This window comes from Phyllobates terribilis, unplaced genomic scaffold (assembly GCF_046119375.1).
Source record: "Phyllobates terribilis strain yellow unplaced genomic scaffold, ASM4611937v1 Scaffold_2__4_contigs__length_985480577, whole genome shotgun sequence".
Lineage (NCBI taxonomy): Eukaryota > Metazoa > Chordata > Amphibia > Anura > Dendrobatidae > Phyllobates > Phyllobates terribilis.
Window position 1 is genome coordinate 861782949 of NW_027362762.1, and position 13739 is coordinate 861796687.

Here is a 13739-nt window from a genome sequence, read left to right on the forward strand (position 1 = left end):
AGGCTAAGTAATAGCCTCAGGGTAAGCTGGCCTGTTAAGTCCTGCGATAAACAGTGTCTAGCAGGTGGTGTCAGAAGTATGCCTGTGTATGAGATCAGCAATCAAAATGGAAAAATATTCAAGTCCCACAGTGGAATTAAGTAAAAATGTAAAAAATAAAAATAAACACTCAACAAAAATGAAAAAAAAAATCACAGAAAACAAGTTTGCCATTAAAAAGGCAGCATTTATGTAAAAACAAAAATATTTTTTTTAAAAAAATACAAAATTGGTATCACCACATCTTGGAACAACCCAAGCTTTAAAACTCTCAGTTGTTAAACCATATGGTGAACATCGTGAAAAAATAAAAGTAAATGTCCAAAAATGTTGATTTTTCATCATACTGAAACACAAGAATTGGAATAAAAAGTGATCAAAAAGTCACATTAATATATATATATATATATATATATATATATATATATATATATACAGTACAGACCAAAAGTTTGGACACACCTTCTCATTTAAAGATTTTTCTGTATTTTCATGACTATGAAAATTGTACATTCACACTGAAGGCATCAAAACTATGAATTAACACATGTGGAATTATATACTTAACAAAAAAGTGTGAAACAACAGAAAATATGTTTTATATTCTAGGTTCTTCAAAGTAGCCACCTTTTGCTTTGATGACTGCTTTGCACACTCTTGGCAATCTCTTGATGCGCTTCAAGAGGTAGTCACCGGAAATGGTTTTCACTTCTCAGGTGTGCCCTGTCAGGTTTAATGAGTGGGATTTCTTGCCTTATAAATGGGGTTGGGACCATCAGTTGTGTTGTGCAGAAGTCTGGTGGATACACAGCTGATAGTCCTACTGAATAGACTGTTAGAATTTGTATTATGGCAAGAAAAAAAGCAGCTAAGTAAAGAAAAATGAGTGGCCATCATTAATTTAAGAAATGAAGGTCAGTCAGTCGGAAAAATTGGGCAAACTTTGAAAGTGTCCCCAAGTGCAGTTGCAAAAACCATCCAACGCTGCAAAGAAACTGGCTCACATGAGGACCGCCCCAGGAAAGGAAGACCAAGAGTCACCTCTGCTTCTGAGGATAAGTTTATCCGAGTCACCAGCCTCAGAAATCGCAGGTTAACAGCAGCTCAGATTAGAGACCAGGTCAATGCCACACAGAGTTCTAGCAGCAGACACATCTCTTCAACAACTGTTAAGAGGAGACTTTGTGGTAAAATAGCTGCTAGGAAACCACTGCTAAGGACAGGCAACAAGCAGAAGAGACTTGTTTGGGCTAAAGAACACAGGCAATGGACATTAGACCAGTGGAAATCTATGCTTTGGTCTGATGAGTCCAAATTTGAGATATTTGGTTCCAACCAACGTGTCTTTGTGCGACGCAGAAAAGGTGAACGGATGGACTCTACATGCCTGGTTCCCACCGTGAAGAATGGAGGAGGAGGTGTGATGGTGTGGGGGTGCTTTGCTGCTGACACTGTTGGGGATTTATTCAAAATTTAAGGCATACTGAACCAGCATGGCTACCACAGCATCTTGCAGCGGCATGTTATTCCATCTGGTTTGCGTTTAGTTGGACCATCATTTATTTTTCAACAGGACAATGACCCCAAACACACCTCCAGGCTGTGTAAGGGCTTTTGACCAAGAAGGAGAGTGATGGGGTGCTATGCCAGATGACCTGGCCTCCACAGTCACCAGACCTGAACCCAATCGAGATGGTTTGGGGTGAGCTGGACCGCAGAGTGAGGGCAAAAGAGCCAACAAGTGCTAAGCATCTCTGGGAACTCCTTCAAGATTGTTGGAAGACTATTTCCGGTGACTACCACTTGAAGCTCATCAAGAGAATGCCAAGAGTGTGCAAAGCAGTCATGAAAGCAAAAGGTGGCTACTTTGAAGAACCTAGAATATAAGACATATTTTCAGTTGTTTCACACTTTTTTGTTAAGTATATAATTCCACATGTGTTAATTCATAGTTTTGATGCCTTCAGTGTGAATGTACAATTTTCATAGTCATGAAAATACAGAAAAATGTTTAAATGAGAAGGTGTGTCCAAACTTTTGGTCTGTACTGTGTATATATATATATATAGATATATATATATATCTATAGATATATATATAGATATATATATAGATAGATAGATATCACTGAAAATAATAACTCCTCACACCAAAAAAACATGTCATTGTCATTTGCTAAGGCATTTATATGTATACCTCCTGATCTACAGCATAGCCCAAGGTCTGGTGAACTTACTATTTAATGCTGGTTAGAGTCCACATGTGGAGAGATGACCCCTTTTCCAAGGGGCATTAACAAGGGGAAGGGGAAGTGCTCCTTAAATATATTGTGGTAGCCACAACAGCACTTCCCCTTGTTAACGCCCCTTGGAAAAAGCACTGGCGAAACTGCGTCGTCAGGGTCATCTCTCCTCATGTGGACTCTAACCAGCATTAAATAGTAAGTTCACCAGACCTTGGGCTATGCTGTAGATCAGGAGGTATACATATAAAGCCTTAGCAAAACCGCACTAAGCACTTTATATTAGGCTGCTCTCATCGTATCTATTTATACTTACATGGCTATTAACCATATATTGACTTGTGTGGGTGGATCAAGGTGTATATACCCTACTTAACAATTGGAACAAAGGTTTACAAGAGCATTATGCACTTTATTTAGTTTACATTGGCACTTTATTTAATATCAAGATTCCATGTTTGATTTGAAATATACTTCTGCTGCATTACACCTTATTTAGCCTATATTGTACTGTGTATATAACCTTTCTACCCCATCATCCCACACTCCACCTGATATTTATTTGTATGCACATTGGAATTATACAAGTCTTTACCCATTCTGGAAAACCTATTGGCAATTTTGTTATTGCCCATAGCCTTTAGCTACAATATTTTTGGACTGGTTCACATATGGGTTCGTTGATACAAACTCTCTCTGCTACTTTGTTTAATTATTGTTTTTAAAATATCGTTTGAATAAAATTAATAATTGTAAGACATTTTCAGCATATATCTCTTCGTTAACCCTTGAATCACCCATATCTTGGGTTGTGTTATACTTGGTCTGAAGTGCTATGCATCGATTTTGATATTTGGAATGTGCTAATTGCGAAGAATAAAAAAATTCCTATATGTATCACTATAATCACTTTTACAACACAGTGAATGGCTTAAAAGAAATAAAAATTGTTTTGGAATTTTAAGGTTTTGTTCAGTCTCCATAAAAAAACATTCTAAAATGTTATGTACCCCAAAATGGTAACCATGAAAACTTCCAAAATAGGGTTAATTGTTGGGTTTTCTGCTGTTTTGGCACACGAGGGACTCTTCTATCATTGTCTGCTATCTATTCCATCCATGTTTGAGCTCAAAAAATCAAATAGCACCTCTTCCCTTCATATCTCTGCCTTGTATCCAAATAGCAGTGTTTGACCACAAAAGTTGGATCCATGTTTTCTGCTTACCCCTTGAGAAGATGAAAATCTTTAGGGGTAAGTCAATATATTGGTGGAAAGAACACGTTAGAGTTGAAAATTGGGGCTTTGTCATAAGGTTGTCTAGTATAAGTTTACGCAATGTTTTTTAGTTGGTTTACTTTGGGCCAGACATGTGCGTCACAAGTTTAGCGCATTGTGCTGATGTTAGGCACAGTCCCTTTTTTCAGCAAGGATATTCCCCTTCGTTGGCGAAGGTATGAAGAGAGTCTAAAACACACATAATAAATTTGGTGCAGGTTGTGAAAATCAGTTTCTAACGCATTTAACTTGATAAATCTCCCCTGATCTATTCATAAAATGGCTAATCACAAGTAGCTCAGGGGGCACGATGGCACTCGGGGTGGGCTGATTTACAGCACAGAGTGAGACTTGAATGCCCCTTGGGTTTAGTGTGCATAAGTACCCACTAGTGCTGTGTTATTAAATGCCCTGATGTATAGGAGGCAGTACCATTGGCCGGCGACGGCTGCCTTGAACTATATGGTGCAGATTCTATTCCTCTACTATAGAACTGTAGAATTGACCAAACTATTTATCCCCGGACACCGTTATATAGGATAGTCAGATAATATACTTATGATGATTCCTTTTGCTTCCTCCTGACTTGAGTTGTGTTTTTCAGAATCTGAAGGTGAAGGGACCCAAGGACTCGAAGGAGCAGCCGACGTCTGTTACCATGGAAGGTACTGATCCCCTCTCTGCCTATTCGTCATATATTCCAGCTTTTGTGTCTGTTGCTTCAGTCTCTCATCCTATGATCACCTTATTTTTTTTTTTTTTTTGCTACATCTTTGCCCATTTGAACATCTGCTGTTTGAGCTGAGCCATGGTAGGGAACACATTTTCTCAAGGTCACTTCTGTGATTTGCTAGCTAGGGCATGAAAGATAATAGTGCCCTGATTAGTGCTATCTGCACCAGACTCCAGTTTAGTGAACTCACCCTTTAAGTGCCAGAGCACTGGCAGCACTTGACCAGGAGGATGCCTGGTTCTTCTGCATCTGAAGCTGCCTATCTCATTGTACCCTGCCATCTACCCCTTCTCAGTTCAGCTTTTTTTTTCAATGAAGCCTTTCATGACCTCATTGATTCGCTCAGCTGTTCAATGCTCTTTTATGCTTGCTTTAGATCCCTTCTCGTTTTGGGCACGGTTGTGTGCACTAGCTATTGCTTCGGGGACAATGCATTCCTTCAAAAGCATGGAAGTGAGGAGGAAACAAATTCTCTAAATCCCTCTTTAAAATGCCGATGCTGTCCACCTTGAACACTCCTCCTTGTCCCGCTCCTCCTCTTACATCCCTCCCCCCTTTGCTCATTGCATGGAGTGCATGTCTGTGACTATGTGGTAGCCTGCATGTTAGGTGGCTGCTATTGTGCTGAAGCTAGCAGATTGGCTTGTGCCGGCTGGTGATGGGGAGTGGGATGAGACATGGCTGGATGCTGGGGCAATGGAAATTCTCTTCATCTTCCGTCTTTGCTGTAATTGCACTTATGGTAAAGTGGATCTTCTTTTCTCTTCTGCATGTGATTTATTTGTGGTCTGTGTTTTATGATCTATTGACAGGAGTGAATGCTTCATTCAATCAGACTTGTATTTCATTCATATCCCTTTAATTTGGGAGACAACAAATCTGTCGCTCAGAGATATACTCTTACATGAGAATTTTAAGCAGTTTCTCGCTTTCATGTAGGAGAAGCTTTCGGTAGCCGTTGCTTTTTTGATTGCAAGCTTCACTGCACAAGGCTGTCATTCTCTATTGTGTCATTTCTTCCATTTGTCTTCTATAGCCACGTTCCCGCTGTTGGTCTCCAGCTGCTTTGCTCTTTTGTCTTACGTTATAGTGGCTGGCGAGAGCGGAGCATTCATCCTCTGCAAAGTGCAGGGACGGAGAATAGAGTTGTAAATGGGTCTTGTACTCGGCCATGTGTCTCCTGGTCCAGGGGGAGAGAATGAGAGCTCTGGGTTTCGTGGAATTTGCACTCGCCTTCATTGATGCTTGTGCATTGGCATTTAGTTGGAAGTATTATGGCTGTAAAGTCTGCCCTGTGGCGAGGGGCGTTCCTAATGATGAAACTCTGGTTTCTAAGCATGGGGAGGTCTGTGCATGACTGGAGCGTGCGTTCTGGGAGGGTCAGACACACTGCAGACTGATGCATTCAGGTCACTGACTAAACAATGGACATAGGTGACTGTCTGCTGTGGCGGGTCAGCTGGTGAGATCCTGTCGCCCTGTAGTGGCTATGCTGTATATTATACATTGTATAGTGTTATGTGGCCTGGGGTGGTTAAATACTCAGCTATGAGTTACTACATTTACAACTTAGAATTGTTCTTAATATAAAAAAATATAATAATAAAATATATATATTTGTGTGTGTATGTGTATACGTATATATATTATAATATATATATATATATATATATATATATGTGTTCTAAATTATATATAGTGTGTGTATGTGTCTGTATGTATGTATATTACATATACACACTCTCCAGCACGCACACCACCGCCACGCACACCACCACCACGCACACACTCTCCAGCACGCACACCACCACCACGCACACACTCTCCAGCACGCACACCACCACCATGCACACACTCTCCAGCACGCACACCACCACCACGCACACACTCTCCAGCACGCACACCACCACCACGCACACACTCTCCAGCACGCACACCACCATGCACACACTCTCCAGCACGCACACCACCACCACGCACACTCACTCTCCAGCACGCACACCAACACCACGCACACACTCTCCAGCACGCACACTACCACCACGCACACTCTCTCCAGCACGCACACCACCACCACGCACACTCTCTCCAGCACGCACACCACCACCACGCACACTCACTCTCCAGCACGCACACCACCACCACGCACACTCACTCTCCAGCACGCACACCACCACCACTCACTCACTCTCCTGCGCACACACAAACATATTTGTATTTATGAATCAGTAGTAATTCATATAGAAATGTACATATTGTGCCAATTTAGGGGGACAGTTAGCTCGGGGGTCGCCATTTTCTGGGTAAAATGATTGGCATCTCTGTACACATTGTCCATAGCACTCCTCCTGGTGACAGTGGGTCCCACAGGAGTTGCCACAGTGTGTTCGGTTCCTCAGGAGCAGAACGTGATTGAATCACACACCCCCTTTTTTTTTAAGGCGCGGTCAAAGCAAGCTTGTAATGAGTCTAATTACGGTAGCTCAGGTCATGGAGTGTGTGGATGCAATGGGATCCCTCCCTTCTCTCCACCAATTCTAGCCACAAGGCCCTACCTGACACACACAAAAAAAACCTACATTGTTTATCTGCTGTGCACGTTCCCTGATTGCATGGAATGTGACAGCATTGAGACAAATCTGCCACTTTAGGCGCTGCGCTGCTGGAATAATACACCGCTCAGTAAAACTCTATTCCAAATAGTCATTTTCGGCCATGTATCAGAACCTGGATGCTGATTATGCAGCCACATGCCGCCTTGTAGATTTGCTAATGAAAGTTCAACTTCACTTTCTCTTGAAAAGCGACTGATTTGTCTGACTGGCAGTGGAGATAGAAGTGATATTCGCTGCTAATATGTGGGGAATTGTATGCGATAGACGCCGGCATGATTGACCTCATTGCATACAAGAAGTAAAATAGATGGACGGGTCTCTGAACCTATGGCAATCATAGTAGCAGTGTTCTTGTGTTATTAGCCTTGTAATAGCCGATTCTCTGCTGTCACTTATTACTAATCCTAAAAATATGTATGTTCAGACACTTGCGCTACTAAGGGGCTAGACAAAGGAAAGGACTGAAGATTGTTGTATCCAGTAACTTCAATGCAAAGCCAATGGTGAAATAAAGTGATCAGTTTGCATAAGTAGAAAAGGCTTTGTTCATGCTTCGATACAATGACAATGGTATCTTTGTAAATATTTTTGATTAAAAATACCCTGCCATTTGGGGCCAAAGCTCCTATTGACTAACACTAGACTGCAGCGTCAACCAAACCGGGTTTATTTGTAGCCTACAACCATGAAGACACATAAGTCTGCCTATGAACTGTAGATGAAAATTGTAGATTTTCAATAAGGCTGTGTGCCCACGATGTTTATTTGGTGCGTATTTGCAGCGCGTAAACGCTCCAGAAACGCATTGCATACCTTATCCCATGACTTCCTATGACATTCTGCAAGTTCTGTGCACATGGTCAGCATTTTTTCTGCGCAGATTTTACTCGCAGAAAAAATACGGACATGACCAATTCTTGTGTTTTTCTGCATGCTTATTTGCCTGTACAATGCATTGGGAAAACGCATGGCAAAAACGCATCAAATACACGTCAAATGCGTGTCAAAAACCGCATGCGTTTTTCTGCCAAAGAGATGCAGAAATGCTCAGGAAAATTTCTGCTTCATTTCTGCATCGTGGGCACTAAGCCTAAGACTAAGTTTTTTGCATTTTTTTTTACTCAACCTGCAGGAAATAAATGATTGCCTGCCATTCCCCCCATCAATAATAGCTGATTGCTAAATAGACATGTACGCCCTGATTTTCTCGCCGGTCTTGATGAGGGGGCGTGAAGGAATAAGATGCTCCTGATTCATAAGAATTTGAAGAGTGAAGTGCACCTCCATGCTCCACACCAGAGTCTTGCTCCAGTTCTTGACTCTAGTTCCTTTTAAGGATATTGTATATGCATGAACAAAAATAATCTCACTGCAATACACATTATATGGACAGAAGTATTGGGACACCCCCACAATATGTCCACAGGAGGTTTTGACCTCCCATTTTAAATCCTTAGACGTTAATATGGAGTTGATCCCCAGTTTGCAGTTATAACAGCCTTTACTCTTCTGGTAAGAGTTTCTATAAGATTTTTCTAATGGGATTTTTTTGCCCATTCTTCCAGAAGAACATTTTTTAGATCAAACACTGATGTTGGATGAGAGGGCTGGGATCATAATCTCCATTCTAGTTTATCCCAAAGGTATCATATGGGTTTGAGGTCAGGCCAGGCTCTGTGTGGACCCAGTCTAAATTTACCTATCCCGTGTCTTTATGGATCTTGCTTCTTGTACTGCAATAGTCATGCTGGAGCAGAAAAGGACCTTCCCCAAACCCTACACACACATTTGGAAACATACACTACTAGTGTTGAGCGAGTATGTTCTGTCCGAGTATGCTCGGGCCGAGCTCCGAGTATTTATAGCTGCTCGGTGATATGGTTGAATCGCTCCGTGTGCATGATTTGCGACTGTTTGACAGCTTTATTACATGTGAGGAATGTGTAAGAAATAGACATTCCTCCCATGTAATAAAACTGTCAAACAGTTGCAAATCATGCACAGGGGAGCGATTCAACCATATCACCGAGCAGCTATAAATACTCGGAGCTCGGCCCGAGCATACTCGCCGAAAGGGTTAACAGAACATACTCGCTCAACACTATACACTACCATTCAAAAGTTTGGGGTCATTTAGAAATTTCATTATTTTTTAAAGAAAAGCACATTTTTTTTTCAATGAAGCTAACATTAAATGAATCAGAAATACACACTATACATTGTTAATGTGGTAAATGTCTATTCTAGCTGCAAACGTCTTGTTTTTATTGCAATATCTATATATTGTGTATAGAGGCCCATTTCCAACAACCACCACTCCAGTGTTTTAATGGTACATTGTGTTTGCTAACTGTGTAAGAAGGCTAATGGATATTTAGAAAACCCTAGAAAACCCTTGCACAAGTATGGTAGCCCAGCTGAAAATGGTTTGGCTGATTTGAGAAGCTATAAAATTGACCTTCCTTTGAGCTAGTTGAGAATCTGGAGCATTACATTTGTTTGTTCTATGAAACTCTCAAAATGGCCAGAAAAAGAGAACTTTCATGTGAAACTCGACAGTCTATTCTTGTTGTTAGAAATGAAGGCTATCCCTTGCGAGAAATTGACAAGAAACTGAAGATTTCCTACAACGGTGTGTACTACTCCCTTCAGAGGAGAGCACAAACAGGCTCTAACCAGAGTAGAAAGAGTAGTGGGAGGCCCCGCTGCACAACTGAGCAACAAGACAAGGACATTAGACTCTCTAGTTTGAGAAATTGACGCCTCACAGCTCCTCAACTGGCAGCTTCATTAAATAGTACACGCAAAACGCCAGTGTCAACGTCTACAGTGAAGAGGCGACTCCGGGATGCTGGCCTTCAGGGCAAAGTGGCAAAGAAAAAGCCATATCTGAGACTGGCTAATAAAAGGAAAAGATTAATATGGGCAAAAGAACACAGACATTGGACAGAGGAAGATTGGAAAAAAGTTTTATGGACAGACGAATCAAAGTTTGAGGTGCTTGGATCACACAGGAGAACATTTGTGAGACGCCGAACAACTGAAAAGATGCTGGAAGAGTGCCTGTGGGAGCATCTTCAGGAAGCATGGGGGGAAATTTCTCAAGATTACCTCAGCAAATTAACAGCTAGAATGCCAGGTCTGCAATGCTGTAATTGCTGCAAAGGGAGCATTCTTTGACGAAAGCAAAGTTTGAAGGAGAAAATTATTCTTTCAAATAAAAATCATTATTTCTAACCTTGTCAATGTCTGGACTATATTTTCTAATCATTTTTCAACTCATTTGATAAATAAAATTGAGTTTTCATGGAAAGCACAAAATTGTCTGCGTGACCCCAAACTTTTGAACTGTAGTGTACATTTGTCCTAATTGTCTTGGTATGCTGAAACATTAAAGGGGTTGGTCAAAGTTTGGAAGTTATCACCTATGCCTACGACGGAGAAGAACTTACCAATCTCTGGGGTTCTAAGAGGTCTAGGTCAAACCTTGAATAACAGTCCCTCTTTCAGCAAATGTTATTGTTGGCACAGTGCGTTTGGGCAGATAATGTTCTCCTGGCATTCACCAAACTCAGATTTATCTATCAGAAGCCAGGTAGAGAAGTGTGATCCGTCACTCACCAGAACACGTTTCCACTGCTACAGAGTTTAGTGGTGGTGGCTTTATTTTACTCCGTTTAATGCTTGGCCTTGTGCTTGGTGATGTAAGGCTGGAATGCAACTACTCGTCCATGGAATCCCATGCCATGGAGCTCTCCTGGTGCACAATTTTTGTGCTGGTGTTAGGCTATGTGCCCACGATGCAGAAATGAAGCATAAAATTTCTGCATCTCCCTGGCAGAAAAAACGCATGCAGATTGTGCATGCGTTTTTCCTGCAGAATACATTTGGAATACATGCGGATTCACATGCGTACCCACATGCGTTAACGCACGTGTTTCCGCATGCGGACTGACAAGCACTTTCCAGGCGATAGCATCACTTGGAAAGTGCTTGACAACTAGGTCACACTGTATAAATCCATGCAAACAGCATGGATTTATATAGTGTGACCGTAAAAATAAAAAAAATAAAGCTATACTCACCCCCGATGCCCCGGCGTGTGCTGCAGCGCTCGTCCTGGCTTCTTCCGGGTTGCCGGCACATCGCGAGATAGCCTGCGGTCACATGACCGCGACGTCATCTCAGGTCCTGGAAGGAGAAGCGCTGCCGGCAAGCAGAGAGAAGCCGCCGGACAGGTGAATATAAACTTTATTTTTTATTTTATTCTTTTTTTCACAGGTACAATGGTACCCAGGTCTGGAAGAGAGTCTCCTCTCCTCCAGACTTGGGAACCATCCGCACATTGAGACGCATGTTATCCGCTTGTATAAATGTACAGACACGGATTCTATGCAAGTCAATGGCGGCCATTCCGCTGCGCTTCCGCAAAATTAATGAGCATGCTGCTTATTTATGAGCGCTGCAGAAACGCTGCGGAAAAATCCGCAGCATGTGCATTGACATTGCGGAATGCCATTGGGGACCATGGGGTGCCGATTACCATGCGTTTTTGATGCGTTTCCGCTGCGGAAATGCATGAAAAATGCATCGTGTGCACGCAGTCTTAATGAGGAGATTGGGAGCTGTGCAGTTCTTGAGTTAAGAAGTACGTTGGGGGCTTGTATACCATTTTTCTGCTCCGCATTCGGCAACCTCGTTCTGTAACCTTGCATGGTCTCCATTTCTTGACTGAGTTTCTGTGGTTCCTTCCACCTTTTTAATAATACCACGCTTAGCTCATGGCAGAAATGTCATGAACTAACTAGTTACAATGATGGCTCCTATTCCAGGACTGCTCTGCTATCACTGAGCTCTTTAGAACGAACCATTCTTTCATTAATGTTAGTAAAGCCAGACGGCACGGCGAGGGGCTGGATGTACTGAATGAAAAATCGGAATTAAGTGGCTTGTCTCAATACTTTTGTCCATCTAGGATGGTGGATAGGCAGGCGGGTTCAAGTATATCTGCATTGTGAGGATTGTATGCGGCATAACGATCATTTGTTCGTTATGTATTTTATACTTTCCACACTGATGAGCACACTCAACAAACAGGTGAGAAGGCTAACCCCCATTGACACATGTGCTCTTTTAATGGCATCAATGTAATTTTAGATAATATGTATAGCCCCCAATAACTGGATCATCTGCTTTCCTTTAGTAGATCACAAGAGATCCCTCTCTGGTCTTATGTAAAGGTGGAAACCTTTATGGATGCACTAATTCTGGTCACTTTTGCAAACAGTCACGGATAAGGAATAGAAAAGTCTATTTCGGGATAACCCAAAAAAATGACCAAAGTATGGCCACTTAGTCCAGTTTTTCACTTTGGCTGCATAGTTACTCTCTGAGGTTTTTTTTAATCCATATTTATAATCTATTCTCAGAATAGATAATGTATGATCTCTTGGGGTCCAATTTTCTTGGACCCTTAGTGATCCTGAGTACAGGGGTTCCATGTGAATGGGTGCAGTAGTGCACACAAGTGACCACCACTTCGGTCACTGATGAACGACTGTCTCCGTCAGTCCCATAATAGTGAATGGAGCTGTGGTCACTCAGGCGCACTAACCCTCCATTCACAGGAAAGATTGGGGCACCCATTTTTGGGATTGTGAAGGGGGTTGATGAATATATTTAGTTGAAAAAACACTTTAAGTATATAATGGCTAAAATTCATTCACAGTCCTCCAAATCATAAAACTTTTTTATGGCATATGGATAGGGCTGTCTTTATAAGACAGTCCTTTTAACTATGTTATTCTGAAACTCCTCACGCTCTCTCTTATCTTTGTTCTGCTGAACAAGCAGCGTTTACAGAAATCTCTCAAAAAATATAACCTTGAACATACAAGGATTTATTGATTTTTTTTTTTCCATATTCCATTTCAATACTATAAAGAATGTAAGTGACACCTTGGAGCATCTTTCCTGCGGTCACTGATATGCGGCTTATTCCCTTACATAGGATGCTTGTTCCATTTCAGGAAGCATGTCTCCCTGCAATCACCCCTGGCAATGTAGAATTGGAGACGTGCAGAGTGGCTTAATGTAAAAGTTCAAATAATATAGTAATCAGTTTCTTTCACCTAAACATTTCCATTTTCATGCAGCAAAACCAAAACGGTTTTCAATCTGGATTATTTATTTTTATTACGTCTATGTATAGCGGAAAAGCCATTAGAAATTCATTATAGGGAATTTTTCAGCAGAATTTCACCTCCCCAAATTGCGTATGTAGCTCTGTCAAAGACAAGTCAAGCAATACCTTTACATTGCCAGTCCGTTCTTCCATTATGGAAAAATCAGCAATATAATTGATATGTAAATGAAATTGTAGATCTGAAGCCTTTGTCACTCCAGCTCTATTCCCCACTCAGCACCACCACCTTCTCCTGTTTGGCTAAGTGCCCACAAAGCAGAAATGCTCCGGATTTTTTCTGCATCTCCCTGGCAGGAAAAATGCATGCAGATTTTACATGCGTTTTTCCTGCCAGGTAGAAGCATTTGTGAAGCATTTTTGCATGCATTTCCGCATTCTAGCATCACTTGGAAAAATGCTTGACAACTTGGTCAGACTATATAAATCCATGTAACCAGCATGGATTTATATTGTGTGACCAAGTTACGATGCTGCAAATGCTGCATCAATAGTGTGAAAAAAAAAAAAAAGTTATACTCACCTTACGATGGCCCCCTGTCTCCTTCTCCGGTGTCTTCGACTGCTCGCGGTGGTGTAAAAGGACCTTCCATGACATCATTTAGTCATGTGACAGGTCACGTGACTGCCGG

At 41.6% G+C, this 13739-nt stretch overlaps 1 protein-coding gene across 5 annotated transcripts in view; it reads left to right on the plus strand.

The window, feature by feature from the left end:
* Window positions 1-13739, plus strand: part of ABR (ABR activator of RhoGEF and GTPase) — a 424780-nt gene that overhangs the window by 280977 nt on the left and 130064 nt on the right. For 4 of the 5 annotated variants that reach the window (XM_073667980.1, XM_073667981.1, XM_073667985.1 and 1 more), the window contains one exon: window positions 4162-4222. In XM_073667980.1, coding sequence (XP_073524081.1) covers window positions 4162-4222 — 61 coding nt within the window. Of the gene's footprint in view, window positions 1-4161; window positions 4223-4865; window positions 5033-13739 lie in introns of those variants that run through there. The other variant, XM_073667986.1, reaches the window with a different exon arrangement.